Source organism: Bos javanicus, chromosome 13 (assembly GCF_032452875.1).
Source record: "Bos javanicus breed banteng chromosome 13, ARS-OSU_banteng_1.0, whole genome shotgun sequence".
Taxonomy (NCBI): Eukaryota; Metazoa; Chordata; class Mammalia; order Artiodactyla; family Bovidae; genus Bos; species Bos javanicus.
The window spans coordinates 12,801,647-12,819,966 of record NC_083880.1 but is presented as its reverse complement, the minus strand read 5'-3'; the positions used below and the strand labels follow the sequence as shown (position 1 = coordinate 12,819,966).

Below are 18,320 nucleotides of genomic sequence, written 5' to 3'. Positions count from 1 at the left end.
GCTGCCAGATGCTCAGTGCCCGTCCTGTATAAACTGTACCCTTCTTCCCGCCCTGGGTTAGGGCTGCTGGCCTTAGAAGTATCAGTGAAAACGTTAATACTACAAGGACAAAAGGATTAGGACTGCTGTTCTCTTTTCTTACCCATCTGCCAGTTCCAGGTTTGAATAAAGATTGGGAGGTGGGAGTATTGTAATTGGAATTAAGAATAAATCCAAACGTGATTGACTCTGTATCTGATGCTACACTAGGGGATCTCTTTTATTTTATATAATTTAATCCTCCCAGATATCTAAGAGATAATGGTAGTTATGTTATTCCCATTTCAAAGACAAAAAAACTGAGACCAAGAGAGAGACCCATATTCGATCCTGGAGTTGGAAATCCCCTGGAGAAGGGATTGGCTACCCACTTCAGTATTCTTGCCTGGAAAATTCCATGGACAGAGGAGCCTGGCACGCTGCAGTCCATGAGGGTGCAAAGAGTCAGACACAACTGAGTGACTAACACTTTTCACACTAAAAGGGGGAAAGTAATACCCCTAGACACATGACTCACGGTGGAAGGGATTCTAAGTAAGGACTCAGGCAAACTCCTCCGTGGCCAACTTGAAAGTACAACTGTTGGATATTTGACACTTGAAAGTCATATTTTCCTCTGGTGCCACATTTTCACAGTGCACTTCAATTTGTCCATACCTGGAGAAGGCGATGGCACCCCACTCCAGTACTCTTGTCTGGAAAATCCCATGGACAGAGGAGCCTGGTAGGCTGCAGTCCATGGGGTCGCAAAGAGTCAGACACGACTGAACGACTTCACTTTCACTTTCATGCATTGGAGGAGGAGATGGTAACCCACTCCAGTGTTCTTGCCTGGAGAATCCCAGGGATTGGGGAGCCTGGTGGGCTGCCGTCTATGGGGTCGCACAGAGTCGGACACGACTAAAGCGACTTAGCAGTATCATAGCAGGGAAGCTGTACAGTAAGAAAGGGAAAACCATAGCCATTTTTGCTTCTGAGTTCTTAAAACTCCCTTGAGGTCTTTGAATTAAAACACCTATGCCTCACTTTTCTCATGCTTTAATCTGTATAATGGGAACACATGTTGGAAGGAATAGTAGGGTAATCTGAAGCATAATGAAATTAAAATGTGTCTTTTAACCTACATCAGGGACCAAAATCTGTCATACTGTAACCAGAACCAACCAAGCAACAGATACCCTGTGTGACATAATCTCAGCAGTTAGGAAGCTCACAACAGTCTTGAAACAGAGCGGGAACAGTGGGCACAAAGGTATCAAGCAGTGTGTATTGCAGGGGAGGGGGTCTTGAAGGACAGAGGAGGGAGCAGGAGGGAGAAGTTGTCCTTGGAACACCTTGGATTCATCTTTGTTATTAAAACAAAGCCAAACAAAACTCCTTCACTTCATCCCCTTTCTTCCTCAGACCAGAGGGTCATTCAAATCGCTCCTCTGCTCTCACTTCACCGTATTCCTATGAGACGGTGCAAATGCAGTTGTTAGCCTCCACCAGGGAGTGTTGAGAGACTAACTGATTAGGTCACATAAAGGTTTACACTCATCCGTAGAGATAAGACAAGATAACACATTTCCACTCAGCTTGGGTAGATCACTACACTGCTTTTTCATAAAGGTTTTGGGTAGTTCTTTAAAGAAGAAGAAAAAAGAATTATTTTCCCCTAATGGACTTCATAGGAATTAGCATCACAAGCAAATTTAAAGAAAAAGTCATTTGGGATTTTCAAAAACCTCTATCATAAAGCTAAAAATAGTTAGAGATTTGAACTATATTATAGAGAAAAAATAAATTTCCTGTGCTCAAAACCTTAATGTATTTTCAACCTACATGTCACTTTAATAGATTGGTTATGTAATTGCTGTTGTAATAATTAGGTTAACACATTGTACCTCTCATCTGAGGATCATGGTAGAGTTTGATTTTTTCAGCCATTCATCCCTAGGAGGAAACGATGGCCAAGCACATGCAAAGATCTAGACGATCGATCAGAAAATTCAGTGACGTGTTCCCAGTGTTAGTCTGCTCTGACAGAATCAGATGCAGAATCCAACAGGTTTGGTTCTTAAGTCTTATCTATTTCACTCCACTTGCAAGTAGCTTTTGTCTTAGAGAGTCGAATCTGCATGCACCGTATCAGATGACTTCTGATCCTTGGAAGGAAAAGCTCTTTGATGGGGAATCCATCATCATGTGGGTAAATGTGCTTTGTTTTACATGCAGTCCAAGCATTTGGTCTCTTTAATCCTTCCTCTTCTTCAAGATGTATTTGTTCAGAAAAAGGAGAGACACTGAGGCCAGTGGGGCTCTCAGACCTCCGGAGAGTCCCTCTCAGTTCCAGATTTTGATTCTTGCCAAGATCAGCTTCAGACTACTCCCCCAATCCCTCCAGGAAAGCTTAAAACTTCCTTTCTCCATTTATCCACCCCCACCTGTTGGCGCTCGCTCTCTGGACCTAATGTTATGCCTACTGCTATATCCACCCAGCTGTCGCCATTCAGCTGTTGTCTTTTGTCAAACGGTAGTTTCTCTTTTTGAAATTTATAGCACGTGACAGTAAAATGAGAACTTCTGGCCAATTGGGGAAAACATTTGGGGGAGGGGGTGGTTCAAGGGCCGATTGCCAGGGAACTCAAAACCCCATCCTGATAGCTATAAATTTTGTTCCTGCCGCCAGGCTGGCACCAGATAAAGGTACCCGATACAGTCTTGACAAATCTCAGCATCTTTGAGAGGCCGCTGGGACATTCCTTCGGAGGCTGTGTTTTCTGAGTGCCTCCGTGCACACATCACCAGGCCAGCCTTCTTCTCCTCCCCACCCCTTCTCCCGTCTTCTCCTCCCCAGTTTTCAAATCCTGTTTATTCACTCTGCGGGACACGGTCTTACATCCTCCCCCCTCCACCCCATGATGATGTCTGAAGAGGGGGCACCCCAGAGACAGCTGTTCCTAGCTGAGAACGCAGCCTTGGTCCAGGCAAACTTGACTTCCCCGACAGATGAGCCCCCAAGACTGGTCATTTTGGTGGTCACCTGCCTCCTCAGCGCCGCAGCTGTGGAGGAAGGCTGTCTGGCATTGTCTGGCTTCCGTTGGAGAGAGAAAGCGAGAGAGAGAAAGAGAAAGCTGAGGGGGGAGGGAGAGAAAGAAGGCTGCAGCAAGGATAATGAAGAAAGGAAAAGGGAAATGTAAGGCCGAGAGGGAAGTGATGAGCTGGCTGGGCGTGAGGCCTGCCAGGTCCACAGTGTTAGCATTTCATCCCCTTGGAGTGGAAGCTTCTGGAAACCCTAGAGGGGCACCTCATTTCCAAGTGCGAAGGTATGTACACAAACAACCCATCTTCCGTTGGAGGGTCTCTTCAGATGGGAGGGAAGTTCACCATTATGTCTTCGGCTCTGTGGAAAACAGATTCAGAAAAACACAAGATTGCAAAAAGCCAGTAGCAGCTGCTCTCCAACGGCTGAAAATTCCCGTTAAAAAAAAAAAAATGTAAAATAAGAGTTTGATCACGATGTCATCCTTACTGTAGTGTGATTTTACTGAAGTCCTTTTAGGAATGTGATAAAGTCACTATTCCAGAACTTTTCAAAATGGGGGGTCAGGGGCAGCGGATGATAAGATCATCTTAAAGTTATGACTGGTGATAGAAGTATTTAAGAGGTACCTTTATTATGGAGCTAAGAAAATATACCTTTATAATGTATTACTTAAGGATCTATTTGGGGGTTTTTAAGCACATGGAAAAAGACACAGTTGTTTATTTTTGCAAGTTGCTGATGAAACTGGGGTAAGCCAAAAACAAACACATGGCCGTGAAGAAACTTTCCCAGGTACTTAAAATTCATGTGGATTTCACATTTGTTGGCTGGAAAACCCCCAGTGATGGGAATCCCATTCCCCACGTCCCTTCTAGGGCCTTTCTTGCTCCAAATGACTCTCAGCACACTGGGCTTTTTTTTAACTGGAACAGCTATGTTAATAAAATTTGACTTTGAAAAGGTGATGGGGAAAGATGTTTTGGATTCTAGTTTGTAATAAAGAGCCAGAAGTGAGGGGAGAAAAACCCTGTCGTGAAGGTGCCTGTTTGAGGAGATGGAATAGGATGCGTACATCTATAGCTGCATGGCCAACCATCTGCGGCTTTAAAGAGACTGTGACCCGTGATGTTATAAGTGGCAATAATTAAAACATGGAAATTTGTCATAAAATATACAGGGATGTCTGCAGGAGAAGAAGATTAGCTGTTGGGTTATAAGCATGTATCACTATCGGGCCCCGGTCTCTTAAGTTACGGTATAAACTTTGTGCAAAAATGTTGGAATGTTTATAGTCAGGGACTCTATCCTGGTGCATTGATGAAGGCGGGTGACAGAAATACAACACTTTGCACCAGAGCAGTGTATACTCCACGTAAAATGCATTTATTAGCACTGTGTTTCTTTTGAGAGGTTGTGTGTGTGTGTGTGTTTTACTATCAGTGATAATTCAGTGCTCAAACAATGACCATGGGAGAAAACTCAGTTTGAGATGAGGCTTGTGGGGGACGGCGGGCAGCGAAGGGGGGCAGTGCTGAAACAGCACCGTGCACCCGATTGCCTTGGAAGGCCTCGTATAAAATGAGGTCATTCAGAAACTTTCCCTTGAAGTGCTTCCAATTCTTGAATTGCCTTTTGTTTGGGAAATGAATAGCAAGTTGATTAAAAAAAATAGACAATTAGGGAAGGTAGGGGGATGGGCTTAGGGACCAGCTTAAGGTTTTTCTACAGTGAAGCAAAAATGGTGAGGAAATTGCGTGGTTCCCTACTGCCTGGTCCCCAGGGTGGTCAGCACACAGAGGTGTCACCCACCAGGTTGGGTCCAGGACGGGGGGCTCACCATGGCCTCACCCCCTTTCACTGCTGTTGGTAAGAACCTTGGCAATAAAATAGCGTCTCTGAACCCCGTGTGTTTAGCAGCAGCTCAGTCGAGCTTTCTGCAAAATAATTCCAACTACCAAATCATAATACCTGATGGCTCGTTACAGAGTGAAAATTTTAAAAGGAGGTGGCGGGGTGGGGGGCGGGGGGCGGGCGTCGACTTGTTAGGTTTTTTTTTTTTTTTTCCTTCTGCCAAAGCAGAGAAATGATAGATTGAAGCTTTTCATCAAGTGGTATTTGTTTGGATGTTTTTGTTTTGTTTTTAAGCTCAAGAGCTTTTGAATTTTTGTATTTTTTGAAAACGGCTAGTGTGGAGGTGATCATAGAAACACACCTCTATGGGGTGTATGTACGTGTGTGGACTTTGTTTCTCTCTGGCACCTACATTAAGAGCCTATGCAGTCACTCTATTATTTACGTATTTGGCATCCCAACTATTTCAGCTCAGCTACATCCAAAGCTTCCCTTCGTTCCCGTTGTCACTGGATTTCATGTACGAGCCGTCTTCTTTTATATCTGACCCCGGGTTTGCTTCTGACTTCACATGGCCAAAGCAAATGTGCTTTGAAAACTCTGGGACACACTGTAGTTGTTAAATAAGGCAGTAACCTATGCACTCGTGGTTCTTTCCCTATGACCTACTTACATACTTCCTCACCCTCCTTATAGTATGATTAAAAGCTGCTTTGAATCCACTATTGCCTCGAGGGATTGGAGCCTAGAATTTAACAAACTGCTGAGAAGGCTTAAGTCAGTAAGAGGCCTTCCCCTACAGCGTCTCCCAACTAATTCACATGCAATTAAAGAGAAAATAAATATTTCAGAAGTGCACGTGTTAATGAAGCTTTTTCTACCTTCTAGGATGTAGATGTGCATGGAGCTTCATTCCATAGCAGCCTGGAAAATATTTTCCTTTTTGATGAATGCAGTTGTGTTCTGGAGGCCAGTTCTGTTCGTTCGTTCTTCAGATAATTTTATTATAGAGTCAGCTGCTTATCTACATTTGGGAGTTATATAAATCATATCTTCAAAATCAGGAACTGTCGAGGTTTGTCTCATTTATCTGGCTAATTACTTTATCAAGGTTATTGAAAGATCAACAAAATTCTTACAATTTCAAAGACAGTCTGCAGTAGCGAGGGTAGGGAGAAAATGTAACTTATTAGGAAAAGTTGGGGCATTTGGGTATAAGAATTCATTTTACTGCATCTGTTGTTCAGTTCTTTATGAATCTAGACCTGGTTCCACAGAAAGGCAATATTTTAAGAGGAAGGTTGGTCCTAGCCCTCCACCTATCTTAGAATGATCTCAGTCAAAAGCCAAGTACATTGCTCAGCTGAAGAAGAAAATCAAGTCAATTAAGTATGTATGGACCTGAGTACACCAGGCCTATTATTCCAAATTGCTCAAGGCAGGATTTTCAATTGATGTGTGGATTTCATACTGGTATATAAATATCCATATTCCTTCATAAGCTCTAAAGATTATCCTATCTCATTATAACATAAGAAATTGGTGAGAAAAACAATTTTTTTCTCCATATAATGGTGTCAGATACACTTAAAGCCACGTGATACAATGCCACGTGACCTGTTTAACCCTCTGCTGCCTGACTACACCCCTAGGTGTGAAACATCATTTCAAAATAAAATTCAAAGTGATTACCAAAAGAGACAAGCTATGAAACTTCTAGTATGCAATTTATGAGGTTACTTTAGAATGTGAAACAGGCTACAAATAAGTTTTACAGGCTTCTGACCTTGTGAAAATTTCAGTTTCATCTAAAAAACGCAGCAACAAAACAGTCACGAGGCCGCCAAATTAGAACATCACTTTATACTTATCTTTTAAAAATGTTCACAAATCACTTGGGAAAATTGAACTCCCTTTTTGTCTTCCTGAGAGTTCTGTCCTGTTTCCCAATTCCTATTAGTAAATTGGTCACAGATCTTAAATGAGTATTTAAGCTTCATGGCCATTACAGACCCAACACTCATGAAGCCACTCTTGGTTTTTAATCACTGTGTTAAATACTTGGAAATGACCAATTCGTGATGTATCGTTTTAAAAGAAAAGGTGATTTATCATTCTTAGTTTCAGTCCCGTATACGTCTCAATGTTTTCAAGATGATACAGAAGGAAGTATAATCGTGCAGGGATTCGTGCATCTTTCTCCTTGAAGCACTGAAAAGTCCCCAAATGTCAACTTGAGCCGTTTCTCTGATATTTACTTTGGCTCAACCGAGTGCTATTTCAGTTATTGTGGTGAGTTCATACACGGGCGAGCGCAGCCCACCGACGAGCATTTAAACTAACCCCGGTGATGATTCGTCTCTCGTGGCTTCCGTTGGGGAGTTCGGGTGCGCTCGTGGCGTGCACGGGGCTTGGGCAATACGGTGGCATTCAACCCACGACAAGCGGTCATTCGGGCCTCGTGCCAGGCGCCTGGAAACGGGACCGGACACAGCCAGCGCGGGGGGCGGGTGTGCAAGTCTGGACGCCAAGGACCGCAGGCCGGGCGGCGATCTGTACAGGGGGCGGTCCCGCCGCGCCCTCCTCCCCCCGGGGGCCGGGCGCGCGGGCCCGCAGGGGTTAAGCGGCTGCGCGGCGGGCGCGGCGCTCCGCCCCCGCTCGCCGCACCTGGCGCTCGGCGGCCCGCGGCCCGGGCGCTGGGTGTCGGCGGGGATTGGCGGAGAACGGCGTGGAGAGAATGTGACAAGTGCCGGCTCGGGCGGCCGCCGCGGGGAGGCCGCGCGCACCTGTCCCTGCCCGTCTGCGCCGCCCGCCGCCGCTCGGCCGCGCGCACCGCCGCCCCCCGCGCCCGAGCGCAGAGCGCGCGCCGCGAACATGACTTCTGCCTTCAAGCTGGATTTCCTCCCGGACATGATGGTCGAGGGCCGCCTGCTAGTTCCCGACAGAATGTGAGTGTGGCCGCCCGGCCGCCTCCGGGACGCTGGTCCGGAGCTCCGCGGAGGGAGAGGGCGGGCGGCGGCGCTCCTGCGCCCTGGGGACGCGGGGGGCGGCTCCGGTTCGGCCGCGCCCTGGGGTTCGGAGCCGGCGCTGGATGCGGGGAGAGGTGGGAGCGCGTCCGGAGGAGCGGCGGAGCCCGGGGTGGGGCGGAGAGGGGGGACCAGAGAGCCGGACTCGGGAACCCGGGGTCTGGGCGTGGGGTCCGGCCCGCGGGGATCGGCGAGCGGGGCGCGGCGTCCCAGGGTGGGGTGGGCGCGTGCACGCTCGTGTCATTTGAAATTCGGGGCTGCTGGAGCTCTCGTGGCCCGTTTACAGATCTCTTCTTGCTACATTGTCCGCTCCTCTTGTCTTACCCTTTGCAAAAATCCTTTTCCGGGGGGGGGGGGGCGGCGGGGGGAGGAAAAAAGGAGGAGGAGGAGATAATTACAAAACATTAAAATAGCCAGGTGTACTCTGCAGAAATTAGACATAATTTTTACGTAATCACGGTGGTTTGTCTGATATGCAGCCTGTAATTTAATAATTAATGTGATTGTGGTTGTTTTACACGTCGTCAAACTAGAGTAGAGTTTATTGGGAGAAGTCGAGAGCTGGGATTCCTTAAGAAAGGAAAGTATGCCTCAGTTTTCTCGGGGCTCATTAGTCTTGATAGGAAAGTTACTCTTATCAGCTGGGGCACTCTGGAGGCAATAGGATCTGCTTGTATTTCAGGCATGTTTGAAAAGATAGCCTCGAAGGTTGCCAGGAGTGGGGATGAAAGGTCTGTGTCCATTTCAGGCTTGGAATATACACAGTTGTCTCTTATCAGGCAAGAAATGTGATAGTGAATCTAAGCTACAATTAATCGAGCGAAAAAGGGACTGCTCTCCTTGGTAAGAGTACGTATAAAATGTTTCCTATTGTACGCACCCCTAGATAACATTCATATTCTTTCTGGCACTTTGCTGTATCCGTTGCAATTTTCAGGCCATTCCGAGCTTTATGATCCATTTCCCTGGCAACCAACTTTCCCCTACGGTGCTAGATTCTTTTTCTAGGATGTTAAATGTTATGAGCTGAGAGATTCTTGAGAAGCTCCGCAGTGGCCAATTATTTGAGCCCCTAGGATTTAGGAGGAAAAAAAAAGGTGAGGAGAGGGATGAAAATCTGTTAAATGTGAATTGTCCTTCTTGTCGATATTAAGAATGTTAACTTGCTTTTACACGTGGTCAAGTTCATTGTCCAACTAAGATAATCAGATAATGTAAATTAAAATATTGAATTTCCCTTTGGCAGTTTTCTCTGTGAAGTTAATCTTGATTAGTACCGTTCCCATGATATTTGTTTTGAGAGATCGCTGGCTTCTCCCCCTCCCCCCACAAAAAATAGCTACCTTTATAGGCATTCAACACAAGTTTGCATAGTTAGCTAATTTGAAAGTTCTGTGTGTTTTCTCCTCTGCTCCTTAGCGTGTCAGGGCCGAACCAAAGATTTTCTTGGTCATGATTGTGCAATTGATGGTCACCTGCTAAGAATACTCTCTGAGTGCAAAGTGTTAATGGCCTCTGAAAGATGCTCTCTCTTTTCAGTTAAATTATTAATTATGAAAATTTAATTTATCATTTTCATTTAGTGGATGAATGTGACTGGCACAAACTACTCTGAATAAAGCATTTTTGTCTTAAGGATGGAGTCAGCTCTGAAGATCCTACTATAACTTCAACCCATTTCTCTTTGTGTGTTAGTTATTCCATGTGTTAGATTATTGAGTTAAACTCAAGTTGTTTTCAAAATCTTTTTCAACTCTAGCTTAATTAAAGCTTAAAAAAAAAGAAAAAATAGAGGATTTGTAAATAATGTTATTGTTTCTAAAATATTGATTTTATGTCTCCTTAGCCCTAAGAGTACTGTAGCATGTTTTCCTTAAGAGTTTGTAATTAATTCACATTAGAGTCAGTCTTTGGGGAATAGGGATGCGTGGGAAGGAATATGACAAGTTGAAAATGCTTGAAATTCACCTCCACGTGTATCTTATTGCCACATTCAGACAGTTGAGAGGGTAGTGGTGCGGGTTTATTGTTTTCTGGACCCGTTGTCTTTTATGGTCTGTTGACATTTGGACTTAAAATGCCATGAGCTAGATATTGGCCTGTTCCTAAAAAGAACTTATATAAAACACAGGGCTTTTCTGGTGTTGATTTTTCTAAATCTGTGCCACATATTTTCAATGGCGTTCTCCCACAAGAATCTATTAGATAAGTTTGCAAGATGTAATATGTTTGAGTCCTCAAGGCAGATGAACAGATAGCTTTTGAGGTAGATGATTATGCTTGATGGCTCCGTGAGCCATCAGGCGTTTAAAGAGCCGGATTGTTTAAGGCTCTGTAGTGGGTATAGAATTGTTGTGACTTGGGCTTCAAAGTCCTGGGGTTTTCAGTGTTCGACATCAAGACTGTACATGGAAATAGATCTTTAAATGATCTTAACTATCAAACTTTTGTTGTTCTTGTGTGACTGTAGAATGTCATTTGCAACAGAGCATAATGAAAACAACACCAGAACTGATATTGTAAATCCTTTTTTAAACTGGGGCAGTTGGTTTTGGATTATAGTTGGAGATGGGGATTTTTTCTTTGTTTCACCTTTTGACTGATCATATGTATGCATCAGGTTTTTTTTTTTTTAATGTGTTTGAATTTTTAAACAAATTTTAAACAAAATCTAAGAGATGCTATCTTGGAACTGAGAAATCAGAAGTGGAAAAATCTATGAGCGCACCTTTTAAGTATTAGTTCAGATTTGTGATGTTAAGAGTAAGATGCTGAGGAGAAACCACCAGTAAATTAAAATGAAATCTTCCTCCCCCACACATTTGGTGAGTAACTTTATTGACAAAGAAAAAAAGTTACCCTGAGTCAACTTGGTGCATTAACCTTTTTTTTTGTGGAGTGCTCCCAAGTCAGGATAACCTTAAAGATGTCTATATGGATCTAATTAAACTGGAAGGCAGTTCTAGGGACATCATTGTGAAAGCTGTTAAACCAGACCTCATTGTTCTGTAGATAAGGAAACCATTAGAGGAGCAGTGGGACCAGTCCAAGAAGGCAGTGTTATTACTGCTTCCCTCTCCCCACTGAAAGGACAAACACAGGAGTCATTCATTGAATGCCTGCTGTGTACCAGGACACTGTACTTAGGCTTTCATGGTCGCTGTAAGGGTGATGGCTGTTGCACCCATTTCACAGATGATGTTTGAATAGACTACATTCTTGTGCATGCTGTACAGGCAGTAAATGGTGAAGCTGTGGTTCACTTGTGTGTGTATATGTATATGTGTGTGTGTGTGTATTATATAAATGCATGTTTATGAGTTGATACAGAGAGAAGAGAGGACAGAATTTTTGTTGGGAATGGTGGAGAATTATAGGAGATACATGCCTATCATTTAGGATTGACTCTGTAATTTGATTCAAATTAATGAATTGATCACACTTGTTTGATTTAAATTCACAGTTATTCCATGAGCTCATGAACTAAAGAAAATACATTTTAATTTAAAACTTTTCTTTTTGTTTACCAAATCCCAGCAAGATAAAAGTCAAAAGCCTTGAGTTTTTGTTTTTTTTTTTTTTCAGATGGCATTTAAAGTTTTTTGGAAAATACCATTACCAATAATAATAAAATACAGTGCTGAGATTTGTCACCCAATTCCTTGATAGGCATAAGAGGAAATTAAAACATGAAGACGCTAAAATAAGGATGGTGTGTATGGTACTTTAAGGAAATTTTTATACAAGTATTTTCAGGTGGGATTTCTGAGTGCCTGTCTGAGTATCAACTGCTTTCTGAAACCGAAAATTCCTCCCATATTGGCATTTAGAACACTAATGTTATCTTTGATCTGGGTTAGAGGTATTATTTTAACTGAGTGTTGCTGTTTAATTGTAATTTGCTGGATTGAGATTACTCTGGCATCTGTTGATGAGATGTGGTCAGCTGGGAGGAATAAGAACCTTGCAAGATAAGATGAAAAGAAGATAAGATTTTCAGATATGAACCCAGTGATTAAGATTTCATAGCCTCATTAAGAATATTTTCCATCCCAGTGGCCCCTCCCCCCCAACACTATCATAATAGCATATTTGCCTTTTGATAAAAAACAGCAGTCTCCTTCCCTTTTTAACATAAATCCTCAGATTTTTCATTCCTCCTTACTCCTTTCTCGTAGCTTTGTTTCTTACAAGTTCAGCCCCCCCTGTCTTGTCATTGAGGCTTTTATATTAAGTCATGTATGATGGGGGTCTGATGTCACTGTAGTAAATGGTAGACGGACCTCGCAGTTGTCAATACTATCAGAATCTCTTACCTGATTTGCATTTCACTGGGAAACCTCGGGATTTTCAGTACGTGGCAGGCAGCCCAGTGAGAAATCAGTAAGTCACTGATGTCTTTTTCACTTCCCATGCTGAACCTCCAAACTTAAAAAATCTTTATTTCCCATTTAGAGTATTAATACCGGAAGTTTTTTTTTTTTTTTTTCTTTCAGAGGAGGCTTCGGTTTTTGCTTTGGGCTGGCAGATTAGGCCATCATGAAGAGTTAGCTATTTCTCAGTGTCATATTTGTTCTACAAAACTGCAGAAGAGAGGCTTTGTAAAGTCCAAATGATTTCCAGCTCATACAGTTCAGTCGCTCAGTCGTGTCCGACTCTTTGCGACCCCATGAATCGCAGCACACCAGGCCTCCCTGTCCATCACCAGCTCCCGGAGTTCACCCAGACTCACGTCCATCGAGTCAGTGATGCCGTCCAGCCATCTCATCCTCTGTCGTCCCCTTCTCCTCCAGCTCATCAGCCCTTCCCTGTTCTCGTGCCCTTCTGTGTGTATTTCCACGGTCCGAGGAAGCCAGCCTCGGCGCTGTGCTACTTGTGTAGCGGTGCAGAAAATGCATTTTTATTTTTCCTCAAGAAAAAGCTCTTGCTGAACTTGAAGGGAGACAGTGCTGCACATTCCTGGAAAAACCTTGGTGGGAAACAAAAACTAATTAGCGTGGTAAATGTGATGCTCGCAGGTAATTGTAAAATAATTATTCCCCTTTAGCATCATCAGTGTTTAATTGTGCCATCCAATATTCTCATGCTCTGAATCTAGATGTGAAGGGATGGAAACCCCCCATCTCCTCCTGGGAATGTCTTTTTCATTTACTGTAAGCTTCAGACTCTTCTGAAAGGACTGTTAAGAAGAATGAGGGGGAAGCGTACAGGGGATTTTCAGCGGCTTCACTCTTCCCGTTTGTTCTAAACCGTGGTGGAAAGGGATTGCTCCAACTAGTTTTATAGAAGTACAGTTCCACTTATGTGTTGAAATCCCTTGTGAGCGTATTTGGGATGTACATGTTCACATTGTTACCCGTGGAGCTTTATGAGCAGTCTGTTTTATGAACTGCAGATTGTATATTATGTTCGGATCCCGAGAGTGGTGCTTTACAATCAGCTGATGCTTTAAAATGAAATGCTAATAAATATGTAATCATATGGTTCTCAAAATGACAGATGAGTACAAATTTCGGGTTTTGGTTAAATTTTAATTCCTCCATTTGAATGAATGCCTCAGAGCCAACTTGCTGGCAAATTATCAGACCCAGATTTTTAAATTTCCCCTCCTAAAGATATATGTAAATCAAGTTTAGGCTGCATTTAGACGAAAATATCATTTTAGTTTATTCTTCTCAACTTGTCTGCCAGATTCATGTGGCCTTCTACTTAAGGTCAGATTTTTAAATAAAGAAATCTGTTTGAAAGAGACCTCAGTTTAAATGGTGTGTGCCCCCTTTCCATCAGCAGAAGTTAAACAGGTAGAAACAGGGTTCTTTTAATAGTGATAGTGCTTTAAAAATGGGGTACGGGCAGTGTGTGAATTTTAAGTCTTAATAATTAAAGAAATCGGTGGTTGGTTTTCTCTGTGAGATTGTTTATGATTCTGTCTGTTATGATCGTAGAAATCAAGTTCCCCCAGCCCATTTGCCTGACATTTATAGACTCAAACAGGACTGAAGACTTCCAGGGGTCACAGATGATGGTGCTGACTCACTCCTCAGAGAATGCATTTAATTTCAGCTGATTTCTCTGACATTTTGACATCACTTGTGGACAGCTTTTGAAAAAAATTTGTTTTTGAGTTTCATGGAACAGGATAGTTCTTCAGCTTCCATACTACGATCGAAAATTCAATGTTTTTATGCTGAAGGGGCTTCATTTTCGTGCTTTTTCACAAAGAAGTTCATAGCCAGACTTGGGCTCATTAAATTTTAAGGTGGTATTTTAGATCCTTTTCCTTGAATGATGTCTTCCTGTCTCCTGGTCTCCTCCTATAGCAGGAAATTTGTACCACATTTATGTGACAAAATCAGCTGATCCTTCAGGCTAAAAGGGCAAAATATTTTGTTGTTCACCTGGTTGTAAATGTGTGTAAAAATGGGTGCACACGTGTATAAAGACATACGTATGTAGATATAGGTGAGATTATATATATATGTATTGTTGCTCAGTTGCCAAGTCATGTCCAACTCTTTGTGATCCCATGGACTGCAGTGTGCAGGGCTCCTCTGTCTTCCACTATCTTCCTGGACTTTGCTCAGATTCATGTCCATTGAGTTGGTGATGCTATATAACCATCTTATCCTCTGCCCCCCACTTCTTCTTTTGCCTTCAAATGTACACACACACACACATATATATATAATTTATATTATATATTTATAATTATGTAGGCTCAATATCATGTAACTATATATAATATAAATTATATATAAATTACATATATAAAAATGCACACATATATATTAAGTATCAGTTCAGTTCAGTCATGACCCCATATAAATAAATGTATGCATATATATATATACACACACATCTATATGGAAAACTATCTTTGCCTAATTCTTCACTTTCTTAAAATACCTCCCATTTAATGGTCTTTGTCTCTAAAAATTATGAAATATTAGTGACACTGCTGGAAATAGTTCTTCGAACGTTGTTTTGACTCTTTGGCCCGGAAGCTCAGAGCAGCTTCTGTTAAAGGTGAAGAAAGTGTCACGGTGATGGACCTGTCACACCTTCTGGGTGAAAAGCTGAGACCCTTCCCACCCGGTTGAGTGACTTTTCTCTCCTTGCTGCAAAGTCCTCAGACCTGGGGACTGCTCCTGTTTCTCAGTTGCCATTGAGATGTTGCTCATATCAAGACCTTACAGGTTTAGGGTAGGAAGAAAGGGTCTTCACAGAAGCATATCAGTAGACCCTCCATCAATATTTTCTTGGGTAGATGTGGCTGGGGCTGTAATCCCATAGCTGTTATCCCATAGCTTCCTATTGCTGCTGAAAGGAGACTTTGAAATCCCACGTCTAGTGGGATTCCAGCACATCAACTGAACATCTTGAAAAGGCTAAAGCTACAGGAGATTTATGGACCTGTACAGGGATAAATTGGTATAAACCTTCTTCAGCACACATGCACACCTTGACGCCAGCTGTTTTCTCTGTACATCTCCAGAGTAAGACATTGGGTATCACACAAATGACGCCAGTGTAGGCTGAAATCTGATGTTTCATATTCTCCTTGGGGGAGGGGGGAAATCTTAGGGGAATAATAAAAGAGAAAGATGATAGGAAAAAGTGTAGGAAGGGAAGCTTTTGGTCGTGGACTAATGGATAGTCGTTCCATGCTCTTATTCAGCTGAATCTTCTGAATCAGACTTCTCTAGGTCATTAACCGAATAGCTCTTCCTAAAGTTTTCTACCTTTCTTAGGTCTTCCTGATACGTATCTTTTGCATTCTTTTCTGTGAGTCTTCCAGTGGGCTTCTCTAAGCCCAATTTATTGTCCTTCTTCTGAGGAGTTTTCTGAATTTCAAGAGAGGGGGCCACATGCGTCCGTAACACCGTTCTCAGAACTGCAGCCTTGAGAAGGGCAGCACCTGAACACCTTGGCCATCACTTGCAGTAGGTCCCACTGGCACAGCTGGTGTTGCTGTGCATAGAACTGTATTTTGACTTCCTAGACTATAGAAGGGGTGTTGAGTTTTCTGGTTGGGCAGAAGGGCAGCATATTTCGGAGTGATTAACTTTATGGATGTCATTGTCTTCGCCTGCTATATTTGGCTCTGCTGCAGCTGTGTTTGCCTTCTCAAAATTGTCACCAGGAGGCCTCCAGCTGCAATTATTCCCTTCAGTTTGTGCTGGTAGCATCCTTCCTTGTGACTCCTGTGGTCTACCCTGCCATCTTGCCTCAGCGTCAGGAGTCAAAGGCAGCACACGAGTTCCTTAGGGAAAACCTGATGGCTAGTTAACACAACTGGCAACTCCATGTCAAGACAGTAGCAGTTAAGTCCTCTTCATTTTACATTCTGGTGAGACCTGTCAGGGTGCTGCTTTCTCTTCACAGAAAGCCCATATTTTCCTCCTACTTCTCTATTGCTCTTCAATGGCAAAGGGTCGATGCCAGCATGTACTGATGGACGGTATTTCTTCCTTGTCTGTATTACTAGAGCAGTTCCGAACAGGTTTTATTTTGGTTTTGAATATAATTGCTTTATAGTGTTGTATTCTCTGCTGTACAACAAGGCGAATCAGCTGTCTGTATACATATATCCCCTCCCTCTTGGACATCCCTCCCACCCCAGATCCCTCACCCCACCCATCTAGGTCATCAGAGAGCACCGAGCTGAGCTCCGTGAGCTGTACTGCAGCTTCCCACTAGCTCTCTATTTTACACATGGTAGTCTGTAATGTCAATCCCAATATCCTAATTCATCCCACCCCGCTGTCTCCCTGTGTCTATTCTCTGTGTCTGCTTCTCTATTCCTGCCCTGAAAATAGGTTCATCTGTCCCATTTTTTTTAGATTCCACATATATGCATTAGTAATACACGTGGAATATATCAACCCAGGAGTGATGTTTCTCTTTCTGACTTGCTTCAGTCTGTATGACAGACTCTAGGTCCATCCATGTCTCTGCAAATGACCCAGTTTTGTTCCTTTTTATGGCTAAGTGATATTCCATCATACACACACACACACACACACACATATCACCTAGTACACACACACACACACACACAATCACCTAGTTACCCATTCATCTGACAACGGACAGAGTCAGGACAGAGCAGATATTTTACTTCTGGTATTTTCAGGCCCCTCACAAAACACGTCATTGCAGAGGAGACTTAGAGCATTTTTTTCCTGTTGGTTGAGCCCCTCCCACAGAATTTTCTTTTCTTTCAAGAAGATTTGAGTAAAGGTTGGTCTTCATATAGAAACCGTGTAACTTCAGTTGTCTGTGCATGGGTCTTAGTCTTGAGTTAGAATTTCCTCTTGGATCGTTCCTGCTTGTTGGGGACACTTGCCCTGCATCAGGAGCTGCTGTGTGTAGCAGAATGGCACCACCAGGGATGTGGCTGCAGGATCTCTCCACCAGTGGCTGGAAGGTCATCCTTGAAGGATGAGCATCTTTTCCTAAACAAGAGTCTCCTGCCTTCTCCCGGCCTGTCTCCTGATTTGTCCCACACCCCCCTCTAGTTTTAGGTGACTTGTCAAGATTCCTCATGTAGAACATAAGGAGACTCAGGTACACTTCCTTACATGTGCCCCAGGATTGTTTGAAGCTCATGTCCAGAGAGGGATGACAACCTGAATATTTTACAGCTTTGTGTTACTTAAGACTGACCAAAGTTCACCTGCCTTTCCTGGGAGAAGCAAACACAGGGAAACTTCATTACAACTGACCAGTTAATGTCTTCTCCCTCAGAGCATTCATGCTCTAACATCTTGGCTGAAGACCCATAAAGCAATATTGCTCCCATATAAACTTTCAGACAGGATCACATTAAGAAGACTGATTTTGTTTTTGTTTTTCTCTCTCTTTCTGCTCGATGATTGAGAAATAAAATACAGATCATGTTCCAGCTGTGTATTTGTGGTCAGACCTTGCATTCTGGAATGAGGTGAAGCAAAAAGCAATATCTCCCTCCAGTATCCCCATAGGTATATTTGGAAAAGCCAATCTGTACGCCAGCTGGAATAGATCTTGATTTTCTTATGGGAGGAGCCTCAGCTGCTCACCTCACCTGATGGGACTCCTAACCCCAGCAGAAACCCAACTATGATGTGAACGTGGAAATGAATATTGTAGGCCCCCATTGCCTGCTGGCCTCGTGAGGGTCTCAGGCCACAAAATGCCAAGAATCTCTGAAGGAGGAAAGGACTTGGAGTGATCTTTTAGGAGTTGGCACAGTGGGTGGAGGTGGGCAGCTAGCCACATGGTTCATCCTGCTTTTCTGCTCTAATTACACAAGCCCTTACTTCTCCTGACACAGTGGATAGGGTCCTTGAAGTCCTAAAAAGCCAGAGTTGCTACAGCCAGTTGAAGGTTAT

General features: G+C 43.3%; 1 protein-coding gene across 11 annotated transcripts in view; it reads left to right on the top strand.

The window, feature by feature from the left end:
* Positions 1-18,320, top strand: part of CELF2 (CUGBP Elav-like family member 2) — a 663,065-nt gene that overhangs the window by 337,706 nt on the left and 307,039 nt on the right. For 2 of the 11 annotated variants that reach the window (XM_061435725.1, XM_061435724.1), the window contains exon 1: positions 7,595-7,866. The exons of 7 other annotated variants lie outside the window; for them this stretch is intronic. In XM_061435725.1, the coding sequence (XP_061291709.1) occupies positions 7,793-7,866 (74 nt within the window). In that variant the 5' untranslated portion in view covers positions 7,595-7,792. Of the gene's footprint in view, positions 1-7,594; positions 7,867-18,320 lie in introns of those variants that run through there. 2 more of the 11 variants (XM_061435727.1, XM_061435729.1) reach the window with 2 other exon arrangements.